Genomic DNA, 14,507 nt, shown 5'->3' on the forward strand with positions numbered 1-14,507 from the left:
TGTATGCAGCTGTGTGTGTACAGGGGTGTGTGCAGTTGTATGTACAGGTGTGTATGTGTCTGAGGGTGTATATGTGTATTTATGCAGGTGTGTGCAGATGTGTATGGGTGCAGGGGTGTGTGTGCATGTGTGTGCAGCTGTGTGTGTACAGGGGTGTGTACAGTTGTGTGTACAGGTGTGTATGTGTCCAGGTGTGTGTGCAGGTGTGTATGGGTGCAGGTGTGTATGCAGCTGTGTGTGTACAGGGGTGTGTGCAGTTGTATGTACAGGTGTGTATGTGTCTGAGGGTGTATATGTGTATTTATGCAGGTGTGTGCAGATGTGTATGGGTGCAGGGGTGTGTGTGCAGGTGTGTATGGGTGCAGGGGTGTGTGTGCAGGTGTGTATGGGTGCAGGGGTGTGTGTGCAGGTGTGTGCAGGTGTGTGTGCAGCTGTGTGTGTGTACAGGGGTGTGTGCAGTTGTGTGTACAGGTGTGTATGTGTCCGGGGGTGTATGTGTGTATGTATGCAGGTGTGTGTGCAGGGGTGTCTGTGTGCAGGTGTGTATGGGTGCAGGTGTGTTTGTGCAGGTTAGTGCAGGTGTGTGCAGGGATGTCTGTGTGCAGGTATGTATGTGTGCAGGTGCACCACATGTGGAGGCATGTACACACGTGCACGTGTGTGTTTGCTGGTGCACTTGTGGGCATGCAGGCAAGTATGTGGACACGTGGGTGCACAGGTTCATGTGTCTACGTGTGCACATGCATGGAGGGCCAGGGGGTCTGCTGGCCTCTGGACCCAGTGGGGCTGCCCTCCCGGGGATGTGCCTCAGGGGAGTGGAGAATGAATGTTTCCATCTGGTTGGGTGAGGGTAGAGCCAGGCTGAGAGAGGACAGGGGTGGAGAGTAAACTGGGGGCAGGACAGTAGGACACAGAGTCTGCAGCGGTGAGAGGAGGGCCTGGTGGAGCCAGGGTCCTGGGCTGACTCCACCATTCTGGGGACATGAGACTGTCCCCTACTTTGGGCTGAGACCTTCCCCAGGAGAACTCATCCCTCCTCTGGGTGGCAGGGCAGGGGTAAGGCAGGCCACTCTGTGAACCCCTGAAGGCCACCACTGGCTCCTCCCCAGTCCAGCCCTGGGGGCCCTGAAGAGGTGGGGGTTTTTGGAGGCAGGAGTCCACAGGAGTCCTGAGTGCTAGGGGAATGAGCAGGCATAGAGGACTGGGGGCAGGGCTGGTAGGGAGCCCCAAGTCCCCTGGAGGGGCTCAAATATGTGACGAAGCCCCTGCTACAGCTGTCTCCTGTCCTGTGCCCTTTGCCTGTGTCCCAGGGGCCTGGGGGCTGTGGTTGATGCAGAGCTACTGTGTGGTCCCTGTGGCAAGTGTTGCCAAAGAGAGGGGTATAGCCAGAGTGTGTCTAAGTTTGTCTCAGCAGGAGCTTTACTGGTGACACCAGCCTGGCCTGAAATGAACACGTGAAAACCAACACTGGAGCATCCTCTCCCACAGGACACGCCTCCCGGGGTCCAGGCTCCCGCAGAGCTGGGGCTGAGTCTGGCTACTGTGTCAGTCAAGCCCAGCTCATGCCTGACAGGGCACATGCAGCCCCCGAGGCCCAGGCCGCAGGCCGTGCAGGTCTGGACATGTGTGGGGGCTCAGACAGGTGGTGCATGGTGCCTGCCGCTGTGCATGCTGCTCTGGGCTTCCCATAGGTAGTGACCGCCAGGTAGCTGGGCCATCAGTGGCCCTGTCCATCTGGGAGCACCCACATCGGGGCCCTGGGACCCAGAGCACTCCTCGTCACTACTGTGTCTCTGCTTCCTGCCAGGGTGTAGCTGCAGACGCTGCTGCTGCAGCTTGACGAGTGACCCAGGAGACAGGCTGCAGTGCCTTGTGCAGGAACGTGGGCACCGGGGATGTTAGACACGTCGGCCCCTATGTGGCAGGTGCTCATTTGGCATTGTGATCGTAATTTTATGGGGAAGGAGGCCAGACTCTAAGTCCTGAGAGCTGAAGGAACCCCAGCTCCTGTCCTCAGGAAGTGTGGGTGCATGGAGGGAATTGCTGTGAGGCTGCTAGCCATGCGTGAGCTGCACCCTGTAGATGTGGGCATTTGCTATGTGCACCTATGGACGTGGGAATTAGCTGTGTGGACCCCATGGACATGGGCATTCACTGTGTGCACTGTGGATGTCGGAATTAGCTGTGTGCACCTGTGGACATGGGAATTAGCTGTGTGGACCCTGTGGACATGAGCATTCACTGTGTACACCGTGGATGTGGGCATTCACTGTGTGCACCTGTTGACGTGGGCATTCAGTGTGTGAATCTGTGCACGTGGGCATTCACTGTGTGTACCGTGGATATGGGCATTCACTGTGTGCACCTGTGGAAGTGGGCATTCACTGTGTGCACCTGTGGACATGAGCATTCACCGTGTACCCATGGACGTAGGCATTCCCTGTGTGCACCATAGACATGGGCATTCAATGTGTGCACCGTGGACGTGGGCATTCACTATGTGCACCATAGACATGGGCATTCACTGTGTGCACCATGGATGTGGGCATTCACTGTGTGCACCATGGACATGGGCAATCACTGTGTGCACCATAGACGTGGGCATTCACTGTGTGCACCATGGACGTGAGCATTCACTGTGTGCAAAATAGACGTGGGCATTCACTGTGTGCACTCATGGACATGTGCATTCACTGTGTGCACCGTGGACGTGGGCGTTCACTGTGTGCACCATGGACGTGGGCATTCACTGTGTGCACCATAGACATGGGCTTTCATTGTGTGCACCGTGGATGTCGGAATTAGCTGTGTGCCCCTGTGGATGTGGGAATTAGCTGTGTGGACCCCATGGACATGAACATTCACTGTGTACACCGTGGATGTGGGCATTCACTCTGTGCACCGTGGACGTGGGCATTCACTGTGTGCACCATGGACGTGGGCATTCACTGTGTGCAAAATAGATGTGGGCATTCACTGTGTGCACTCATGGACATGTGCATTCACTGTGTGCACCGTGGACGTGGGCGTTCACTGTGTGCACCGTGGATGTTGGAATTAGCTGTGTGCACCTGTGGATGTGGGAATTAGCTGTGTGGACTCCATGGACATGAACATTCACTGTGTACACCGTGGAAGTGGGCATTCACTGTGTGCACCTGTGGAAATGAGCATTCACCGTGCACCCATAGACGTGGGCATTCACTGTGTGTACCATAGACCTGAGCATTCACTGTGTGCACCATGGACATGGGCATTCAGTGTGTACACCCGTGGACGTGGGCATTCACTGTGTGCACCATAGATGTGGGCATTCACTGTGTGCACCGTGGACGTGGGCATTCACTGTGTGTACCGTGGACATGGGCATTCACTGTGTGCACCATAGACCTGGGCTTTCACTGTGTGCACAGTGGATGTCAGAATTAGCTGTGTGCACTCGTGGATGTGGGAATTAGCTGTGTGGACCCCATGGACATGAACATTCACTGTGTACACCATGGACTTGGGCATTCACTGTGTGCCCCTCGGAAGTGGGCATTCACTGTGCGCACCTGTGGACATGAGCATTCACCATGCACCCATGGACGTGGGCATTCCCTGTATGCACCATAGTCATGGGCATTCACTGTGTGCACCATGGATGTGGGCATTCACTGTGTGCACCATAGACATGGGCATTCACTGTGTGCACCATGGACGTGGGCATTCACTGTGTGCTCCATGGACGTGGGCATTCACTGTGTGCTCCATGGATGTGGGCATTCACTGTGTGCACCATGGACATGGGCATTCACTGTGTGCACCTGTGGACATGGGCATTCAGTGTGTGCATCTGTGGACATGGGCATTTACTGTGTACACCTGTGGATGTGAGCATTCACTGTGTGCACCATGGACATGGGCATTCACTGTGTGCACCATGGACGTCGGCATTCGCTGTGTGAACCTGTGGACGTGGGCATTCACTGTGTGCACCTGTGGACATGAGCATTCACTCTGTGCACCCATGGACATGGGCATTCGCTGTGTGCACCCATGGATGTGGGCATTCGCTGTATGCACCCATGGATGTGGGCATTTGTTGTGTTCATCTGTGGACATGGGCATTCTACATGTGTACCCATGGACGTGGACATTCACTGTGTGTACCTGTAGATGTGGGCATTTGTCGTGTGCATCCCATGGACATGGGCATTCACTGTGTACCTGTGGATGTGAGCATTCACTGTTTGTCAAGAGAAAGAAGCTTGAGGAGAGGGCAGCTTGGCTGGGCATGAGTGTGAGGTCCAGGCACACTGGACTTCAGCTGGGCACTTCTGTCCACTCTTCCCGCTTTGACCCTGAGGAGCAGGGTGCCCGCCACGTGCGGGTCCCTTTACAGCAGAAGCGGAGCCCTCTGCACCTCTAGGAGGTATGTGCTGACTTCCAACCCCAACTAGGCCGCTGTGTCCTGGGGGTGTCCCACTGTGACCTTCCCAAGGTCAGCCATGGTGTTGGAGTGGGGACATGCTTGGCCCGAGCGGGGTGAGCAGATGCACATCCTTTGGGCACTAGGAAGCTCTGGGGGTCACGATGGACAGCTCTCTGTTGCCTGGCCCTCCATAGTGAGAGCCAGTCCCTGTAGGACAGACACCCCCCTGGCCAGGCAATGCCACACAGAGACCTTGAGCCCCCACCCACTGAGAAGGCCTAAGGGCTGCCCTGCTAAAGCAGCCCAGTGTCCAGAAAAGAACCACTGTGTGCAGTGTGTCAACTGCAGTCGACCACAAAGAGCAAATTACCTAAACCATCTGGTTTGTCTAATAAGCAGAGCAACAAAAATGGCTCAGACCAGTTTCTAAACAAATATTAAATAAAATGAAACCCAGCCATTGTTCAGGAACAAAGGTATAATCAAATTCTAATTTTCTATTCCAATAAACATCTTTGAATTAATGTCTATTCCACTAATTAGGAAGGTTTTTTTTTTTATTAGCGTTCTACTTGATTAATAAAGCACAAAACACAGATTACAGACACTCCCGCTGTCGTTCCCCACAGAGGACACTGCGTGGTTTCCTGCACATACTTCAAAGCGGGAGCCAGAGGTGCAAAGAGGCGGGGGCACCGTGGGGGGTGTGGGTGGGCACATCAGTGTTTACAGAGTATTAAGTGAAATTTGTAGGAAAAAAAGCTTCCTGGAGCTGCCCTGTCAGTTTAAATTGCCCACTAAAATGCATCGACAGCTTCAATCCCAATCTCAGGTCTCTGCAGGACACCCCCTAACCCCCAGCATGTGCCACAGCTGTGCTTTAAACCTTTCCACTGGGACCTGCAGTGCCCAGGCAGCAGCTTCCCCACCATGCAGCTGTGGGGCACAGTGGTCAGCGCCCCAGCAGTCCAGTGGCAGGGTGGGCAGGACCCAGCAGCAGGGCAAATGGACTAAGAGCTGCCCTGGCCGGCAAGGCTGCTGTGGCTTTGGGTGTGTGCGAGCTTGGGGGGTCCAGGGGAGGACCTTGGTCTTTCTGTAAGACCCCAGCCTATAAGTCCCCAGTCGAGAGCCGGGATGCGGTGCTGGGAAGTGATTCCTTCCCTGTGTCCGTTTGCAGGGATGGTGTGGGCTGAGGGTGTAGTATTAGCTGCAGGGCATGACCCCAATGTCAGGCCCCGGGAGAGGAGCACATACATCCAGTCTGGTGAGTTCGAATCCAGCCCAGGACAGCTAAACAACAATAACAACTGCAACAAAAAATAGCCGGGCGTCGTGGTGGGTGCCTGTAGTCCCAGCTATCTGGGAGGCTGAGGCAAGAGAATCACTTAAGCCCAAGAGTTTGAGGTTGCTGTGAGCTGTGATGCCACGGCACTCTATTGAGGGCAATATAGTGAGATTCCGTCTCCAAAAGAAAAAAAAATCAGTTTAATAGTACATTGACAGTTTTCTTGGAGTATCGATTTTAGAATGTGAAGGCTTTTCCTTATCTTTAAAGTAATTGATCGTGGCATCACAGCTCACAGCAACCTCCAACTCTTGGGCTCAAGCAATTCTCTTACTTTAGCCTCCCAAGTAGCTGGGATTACAGGTGCCCACCACAATGGCCAGCTATTTTTTTTGTTGCAGTTGTTTAGCTGTCCCGGACAGGGTGTGAACCTGTCACCTTTGGTGTTATGTGGCTGGTGCCAACCCTCAAGTTGTCTTTTATTAGGTCTTTGATTACTTAAGAAAATGAGTCTTCTCAATATAAGATCTAAGGTTTTGTTTGCAACTGTGTAACCTTCATCTGTCTTTAAAATTCTTTATTGTCACTTGAATTAGACAGATAACCGAGATCATATTTAATTAAAAGTGTTAAAATTGGGCGGCGCCTGTGGCTCAAAGGAGTAGGGTGCTGGCCCCATATGCCGGAGGTGTGACCTGACGGGGCAGTGATGTGAGCAATGTGAGTGGGCCTCAGACTCTCATGGGAGAGCCCGTGCTGTGCCCTGAGGGAATCTCTTCCCCTCCCCACGCTCTCCTGGTCTGTGGAAACATTGTCTTCTATGAAACTGATTCCTGTTGCCAGGAAGGTTGGGGACTGCTATTGATGTCCAGAAATAACCAGATTTCCTTGCCAATTGCTTCAATATTACAATAAATTGTCATCAGATTTTTAGTCACATTATTATTATTATTATTATTATTATTTTGAGACACACCCTCAAGCTGTGGCCCTGGGTAGAGTGCTGTGGCATCACAGCTCACAGCAACCTCAAACTCCTGGGCTCAAGAGATTCTCCTGCCTCCGCCTCCCAAGTAGCTGGGACTACAGGCGCCCACCACAACGCCCAGGTATTTTTTGGTTAAGCTGTCATTGTTGTTTGGCGGGCCCAGGCTGGATTTGAACCCGCCAGCTCAGGTGTATGTGGCTGGCGCCTTAGCCACGTTATTGTAAGTCCTTGTCATCCATAGACAGTTATTGTTTGTTCTACTTTAATTCTTTCTAAAAGCATTTGCCATCAGCTAATGTCCAGACCGTTTTCTTCACAAAGACGCATGGGCAGGGCTCTGACTGTGCTGTGTGGTGCAGGTGTCTCACGCCATCAGTCTTTGTGGGAATTTGCAGAGCTCCAAGGGGGAGCTGGCGGCTCAGGACCCTGCAGACTCAGCTGGAGGCAAAGGGAGGATCAGCCTCACGGGTGAGTACACTGAGACTGTTAACTGTGGCTCCTGGTGTTCCTTCGTGTTTTGTTTTCCAGGGAAAGGAAACCTTTTCCTCTTAAGCTATCTGTAGTTAAGGCAGTTCAGTGAAATACACTTTGAGGACAAATATTGAAATAGTCACTTTTTATCTCCACTTGCTCCCTCCAGAATTCAGAAACTATTTGTGAATATTCTTATTTCTGTGGGCAATACAGTTTTGGCAGAAGTCCTTGTAATGAGACACAGTTGGGAACCCTGGTTGGACCACAGGCTGACTGGAATGTCGTGTTTTCAGAAGCAACAACTTTAAAGAGCTGAGGGGGGCTGCAGGGCCCAGCGAAGCCCTCCGGGAAAACTGGCCCCTGCATGAGTAAGGAATGCCCCTTGTTGGTAGCCCCAGAAACCTCAGGAGGGTTTGGGGACTCTGAGGAGAGAGGAATTTGCCCAAGTCTGCAGATGTCACAGATGAAACTTGATGCAAAGTTGCTAGCTCTGTCTCTGCCTCCAGAAGATTTTACCAATTCAGCTGGGATTCTATATTAAAAAGTGCCAGCAAAGTCCTCTTAAAAAGGGTCTCTACGGCCAGTGCCTCTTCTTGCTGCTCTTATGGAGACAATCAAGCCAAGTTGATGAGACTGAACACATTTTGCAAACAAATCGGCCTAACTTTTATTATCTTTGGTAGAAACAGGGGTTATGCCGGAAGAAAATTATGTTTCTGAAGAAAACTATAGCATGCCTGATGTCAGATTCTAGCCCTGTTCTTTTCGTGTGAGGCCTTACTATCCTCCTGAAGTCTGGACTAGAGCTTGAATTCTTATAGTTTCCTCTGATATCTGCCTACCACTCTCCAAAATAGCATTTCCATTTTTTTTTTATCCTTCTAACTTGGAATCCTCGCTCCTTTCCTGAGGCCCTGTACACTGAGGGTACTATGACCTTGAGAGAAACCCTGGTGATGGCTTGTGTGCACACAACCTTTACGGCATCGGCTGGCATCAGGTCACCCCGTCTGCCTTGCGCCACCTGCAGAGGGAGGACCCCATGTCTCGATGCTCTCTGGGCTCAGGAACGGTTCACGGTAGGCTCCCACCATTGACTAGGTTATCCCAATCTCCCTGCCCCACCCTGGACCAGGGGCTCTCCGCTTGGCAGACACACTCGCCACGGCCGAGTCCCAGCACAGGGGTCAGCCCTTAATGAACAGAATGAGAAGTGGAGTCACACTACTCTAAGAAGAGGAGAACTTCTCTTTCTGTCCTTGGACAAGGTGGGGACAAAGGTTCTGTGCTGGCCCAACTTTAGTCAGGCTCCCCAGCCTTCTCCTGGCCGTCTGCGCACTTCCCCATAAGACCCACTTTAGCAAAGAGCCTGCGAAGTCCCTTTGGCAAGGCTCCCCCACAGACTGACCCAGGATCTGGTCAGGCGCCACGTGGTCCTCCCTCCCCCAGGGGGTGCTGGTCCTCCACCTGCTGCTGCAGGAGTCCGGCTGGGTGGGCTTGGCCAGAGCCCCTCGGCCCTGACGTCCTGCCTGACGACTGACTCTGCCTGCTTCCTGGCTGGGTGTCCACTGGCCCTGGCTGCATGTGGAGCTGAGCCCTGCTAGGGTTTGGATATTGGACCCCTTAGGCCTTGTGTTGAAGTGTGACCCCCCGTGCTGGAGGCGTCTGGGTTGTGGGGCACACCCCTCCCTGTAGTGGGCAGGCCCCCAACTCCTCCACTCTCTTGCTTCCAGGCTCACCATGTTGTGTCCGCATCTGTGGAGCCCCTCCGCCCGCCCCCATCCACCCCCACCCCTCATCTGAGGGGCAGTAGCTTCAGGCCTTTGCTGGAGCTGGTGCCAGCTGCACGATTCCCGCACAGCCTGCCGAATCCGGAGCCAGTAGTCCCCTTCTGTGTAAATCAGCCAGCCTTGGGAATTCTTTTATAGCAGGTGTGTACAACCTGTGACCTGTGGGCCACATACAGATTTTTTGAGGTCTGTTTTGCTTATCTGTGGTGTCAGATATCTCAAAAAGTATGCACAGACCTTTTTTATGCTCATCAGCTATAGAAGTGTTTGTGTATTTAATGTGTGGCACAAGGTAACTCCCGGTCTTTCAATTTGTGGCAGAAAAGAAGAAAGGTTGGATACCCCCACTTACAATAACACAAATCAGGCTGACACGAGCCCAGTCTCCCCTCTACCCCACTGCAAAGCCCCAGTCAGTGGCCCTGGCCAACTGCAAGGGTCTTGATAGAGTCCTCACTGCCCCTTAACAGGTGGCGTCCAGACACTTCCTCTTTCTCAGCACCAAGCCCCTCCAGCTGGCCAGCTCCACTCAGGAATGATCTGATTTTGTGACAAACTGTCTCCACCATCCTGCCTCTCTCATCTCTGCCAGTGAAAACAGTCAAGCACAGGACGTAAGGTGAGCTGCGTCACAGCCCAAAGCACCCTCCCCCTGGTTATGGGCGATGTGTCCCCAAGTGCTGTCCTGCCGGCTGGAGTGTGGGGTTGTGTGACCAGGAGGGTGAGGTCTCCAGTCCCATGCAGGACGGTGGTCAGGGGGTCCTCTGATGGAATTAGAGCTGGAAACACATTATGAGACTCACCAGGACAGGGCCCCGTTTTCACCTTAGACGATGTGACCTGCAGACTGGGAATGGGGAGGGAGGTGGGGCACAGACGACGGGGCACAGAGGATGGATGGAGACGATGGGCACAGAGGCTGGACACAGAGGATGGGCACAGGTATGTGCGGTGTTGCAATGAGAGTGGCTCATGGTATTTTCAAGACTAAAACCTCAGCAACACTCTGACCCTTATACACACCTAGTGCCCCAGATAACATAGATACTTCCAAGTTTAGGAAATGCTCGTGCTTGGCTTTAGCAAACTAAACAGTCAATACCTCTGGAAACCAAAAGATAGGACAAAATTATCTCTGCTCTCCAAATAAAGACTATTCAAATGTGAAATCAGAAGTTTAATATGACACCATTAAATATATTTATATATCTCACACTGGAGGATTTCTTTTGAAACATAAGAAGTTAGAAATTACAAGTAGGTCTATACTTCCTATATTCAGATAAATTCACTTCTATTAATTATTTAAATTCCAGATAGAAACAATTTTGGAAAGGAAATGACAGATAATCAAAGCGGCCTACGTTACACCATTTAGACACAGATGACGTTTTGGCCTCTTTCTCTCCACTCCTCGGCTCTCCCTCTGTCTGCCCTGTGGAGTGGTTTCTGTGGAGATGAAGGGCGGGGACACCACAGCGGGGGCATCTTCTTCCTGCCTCGCTGCCACGCGATGTATGCGTTGCACCCCAATACCCTCATTCCCTTTTGGACCTTACTGTTCTGAGTTTAATGAAGCGGATTTTCCTGTTTCTGGGGGGTGATGGCAAATCTGATGCTCACATGTTATTTTGGCAAACCCAGGTCACCTCTATGCACTGGACAAGGCTTCCTTAAACCACCCCTGGAGTCCTGGGAGGCAGCGGGGCTGCTGTGTGCACCTCACTGTCTTCCCAGGGGCTGTGATCCCACAGTGGAAGCAAACACCGGCCTTCCTGGAGGGGACATGTCCACAGCCTGCTCCGGGCAGCCAGCAGGGCCGGGCGGAGAGCGCAGAGGTTGTTAAATGCTCAGATTTGTTCTTCCTGATCTCAGAAATGTCACAGGAAAGTGTTCACTAACAGCAACCATTTTTGCAATGAAATCAGTGTTTTAATGTTAAAATGTGTCTCAGGGTTGGGTTTCATCTGTAAGTTTGGAAAACTGAGACAGTCACGGACTCAGAAGCAGGTGTTCCTGGGGGAGCCCTTGGTCCTTCCTTGGGCAACATGTGTGGCAGGGCTGTCCCCAGGGCTCAGGGCAGAGTGTGGACACAGGGTGGTGAGGGCCTCGAGGTGCTGTGATGATTTTATTTGCCCCAGAGGTATGGGCACTAACAGTTCCTCCCTGTGGTGTCTCCAGCGACAGACCATCTCGAGGACAAGTGTCAGACGTGACTAGTGGCCTCTGTGGTGCCCCTCCCTGCACGGCTAACCCAGGGCCAGAAAGTCTCACTCACAGCATCGACTGTGCTCATCACCGCATCGTGACTATGACGGCAGTGGTTAAGGACGTGAATGTATACTTCAAGGAAAAGTAATTTTTTTTTTTTAAAGAAACTAGAGATAGATAAATGGCTCCCCTCTTCCCGTAACTGGATTTTTCCACCAATCTCTATTATTATTTGGTTAAACAGAAATGCTCATTTTAACTGCTAAAGTGTACTGACTACGGGAGTTTTAAGGACCCTATTTTTCTATGCGGTTACAACAGAAGACACAGGAGGTTTAACAGAAGGTTGAAGTCGTATCGGCATTCCCAGGGACGCGGGGGGGCAGTGGCTCCTCCGAGGAGGCAGCGGCTGCTCACTGGGGCAGGGCCTTGAGGATGGCGTTCACCTCCTCCGCCACCGCTGTCAGTGCAAACTCAAACTGCTCCTGCAGAGGGAGAGGACAGAGGACACGGGTCAGAGCGTCCTTTCTATTCCGGCCTGGGCAGCATGCAGCTCTGCAGAAAGAAAGTGCTTAGGAGAGAAGGACTAGGCCCCCGTTCTGTCCCGAAGAGCCTCCCCTGTGCCCGAGAAGCTGCTGCAGCAGGGACACCCACGTGGGGTCTCCTGCCCTGGGAGATGGTGCTGCTGCCTGAAGCCCAGAGTGTTCAGCTCCACCCAGCCTGGTGCCTTTGGCCAGAACCGGCTTCTCACTTACTTGCTGCCTGGGGACATGCAGCCACACGCACGCCCAGCCAGCACCCTGGGGCCACCAGCCTGTGGGGAACTCGGGAGAAGGAAGCGGTGGGGAGGGAGGAGGCCTCGCATGGGGGGACCACCGAGGGCGGGGCCAGACGGCTGGGCTCACCTCTTCTCACTGGGAGAGGGGTGAGTGGCCAGCCGGTGTTACTCCCCAGCTCCCACTGTAAAGCAGCCACCAGGCAGCTGCCGATTAATAAAGAGAATGCACAGAAAAGAATAAATTACACCAGCCATTAGGATGAGAAGCTCTGGGTGAGGGGAGCCCTATGGATGTCTTAATAATTCAAGTTACAGGGTGGCTCCCAGTCCAAAAATAATGATTGATTTCCAATTTGAATATTCATATGTGAGAGAAATAGAACATAACTTGAAGTGTCAGAAAGTCAACTTTGGGACAAAAAGACAGTTTGTGCTTTAATATTCCCTGACCTGACATCCAAGGAACAGTCTTCTGGGTACTGACGAATGCAGCCTTTTGCTTGTGTGGCCACACGGTCTCCTAATGGACACTCTAAGGCCTGCTACCAAGGGAGTTAGCGGGTGGGTTTCGGAAGACTTCCCAAGGCTGCTGTGGTCACTGCCTCTGTGCAGGGCTGCAGAAACCAGGCCCAGCGTCTTCCTGTGGCACTCGGTGGGACCCTCCCCAACCCCCAGAACCACGTGGGCACTGTGCTGCACGGGCTTGGCCCAGGGCTGCACCAGCTGGCCATAAATGTCCCTCGTCCCCCACACTGACAGCTCAGTGACCTTGCTATGAGGGTTTGGGTCAAACTTGCACGAATAGCCACAGACCCTTCCTGCCACCCAACACACGGACTAAGGCTTATAATGACTTGAAAGGTGACGTTTGGGAATCTGAATTTATGTGTCATATGTCTCCTTACTTCTTCAACGCTTTGGAAATCTGGCCTGACAACAAATCTTTACAGGAAAAATACGAAAGTGCAAAGATGTGAACTGGGGCCTCATGGATCCTGCGTTGGGCTGGCGGGTTTGACAGGCAGGATGTGAGGGAGAAGCTGAGACATTCTCAGCAAGGAAGCATCTCCAAGGTGAACCAAAATGAAGTATGAGACCCACAGGAGATGGCCCCACGGCTCCTCCCGTGTACCCGGCCGCCCATGCCCCACTGCCCAGGAGTGGCTGAGGCAGGATGCCCAAACAGCCTTCAGGCTGGGCCAGGTGTCTGGCCATCAGCCTGAGGCCACGCTGGACAGAGTTGGCAGGAATACCCCTGTCCAGGCTGGCCTGTGACACCCACAGGACATAGGTCTGCAGGTCAGAAGTCAAAGGTGTGACCATGGTCCTCAGATGCCAGCTGGGGCAGGGCTCTGGAACTGGCAGAGGCTGGACAGGGCCGCTGGGCTCAGATTTATACTCACGCTCACATCTGTGCTCTGTCTGGCTCAAACAAAACTCTGGGGGGATCTGTGCCAGTACAGACTGTCTCCATGATAATGTTATCGCTCCCGAGTTTAGAGAGCTGCAGGGAAGGTGGGTGTCGACATGCTGCTGCCCTCCAAGGGCTCCCCAGACACTGGGGAAGTGCTTGCCTGAGGCAGAGAGGCCGACCCAGCTCCTCCCTCACCTCTGACCACAGAGCCCAGAGACTGTTAGGACTGGCATTGTGCACGTGTGTGCGCAGGGGCAGAGCGACACAGGCAGAGAGACACGGAGAGAGACGGAGACAGAGGGACAGAGACAGAGGGACGCAGAGAGAGAGACGGAGAACCCGAGACAGAGAGAAACCAAAAGGCAGACACACACAGAGACACATACAGACACACACAGACACACACACACACATAGAGACACACACGCCTGGGCACAGAGAGATCAGACGATGCTGACGCGCATGGTCCCACTGGTGTGGAGGGTTTCGATGAGCCCAGCTGAGTCTGGGCTTGGCAGCTGCACTGGAGTCTGCTGGCCCAGCCCTGGGGGGACATGAGGGCATGTGTGAAACTGAGGGCCCGTCCCCAGAGTGTGGACCCAAGTCAGGGCGCCTGGGACCGGGGGATGGGTGAGGCCTCGGGAAGGAGAAAATGCAAACTTGGGAGAGCAGGTGAGGAAGGCGGCCCTGGGCCCCAGTGTGCCGCACAGGACGCCTCCTGGTGTGGGGAAACTCGTCACCAGCTTTTATTTCCTGAGAGCTCTGGGGGTGAGGAAGAGCTGCTCACAGCTCTGGGGGTGAGGGGCAGAGAAGGCAGCTGAACCACCTCCTGCCACTGTCTCCTCAGGAGCGCGTGCCTGGTGCGAGTGTGCGGCTGCCCGTGGGCCTCCTGGTGCTTGCTTGTGCTGTGTCCACTGCTAGGTTTTGTTTGTGTGGCTGACCCCCAGTCCAGGGAGGCAAACAGCTAACCCGAGACTTGCTTTACTAACACAAAAATGAGATTTTGCTGGTGGGTTCTGTCGGCAGCCTGGGCCCCTGCTGTGTCCAGGCTCACCTCATCTGTTACTCATTTAGGGTCCCGGTGATTTGACTAAATTTGTTCAAATTAACAAACCACAGACTGTCTTCTGCTTGTACAAAAGAGTATTCAGAT

At 53.3% G+C, this 14,507-nt stretch overlaps 1 protein-coding gene across 4 annotated transcripts in view; it reads right to left on the reverse strand.

The window, feature by feature from the left end:
* Positions 1–10,115: 10,115 nt before the first annotated feature.
* Positions 10,116–14,507, reverse strand: part of PTPRN2 (protein tyrosine phosphatase receptor type N2) — an 834,764-nt gene continuing 830,372 nt past the window's right edge. For all 4 annotated transcript variants that reach the window (XM_053609608.1, XM_053609611.1, XM_053609607.1 and 1 more), the window contains one exon: positions 10,116–11,647. In XM_053609608.1, coding sequence (XP_053465583.1) covers positions 11,576–11,647 — 72 coding nt within the window. In that variant the 3' untranslated portion in view covers positions 10,116–11,575. The remainder of the gene's footprint in view (positions 11,648–14,507) is intronic.

The sequence above is a fragment of the Nycticebus coucang genome, chromosome 11 (assembly GCF_027406575.1).
Source record: "Nycticebus coucang isolate mNycCou1 chromosome 11, mNycCou1.pri, whole genome shotgun sequence".
Lineage (NCBI taxonomy): Eukaryota > Metazoa > Chordata > Mammalia > Primates > Lorisidae > Nycticebus > Nycticebus coucang.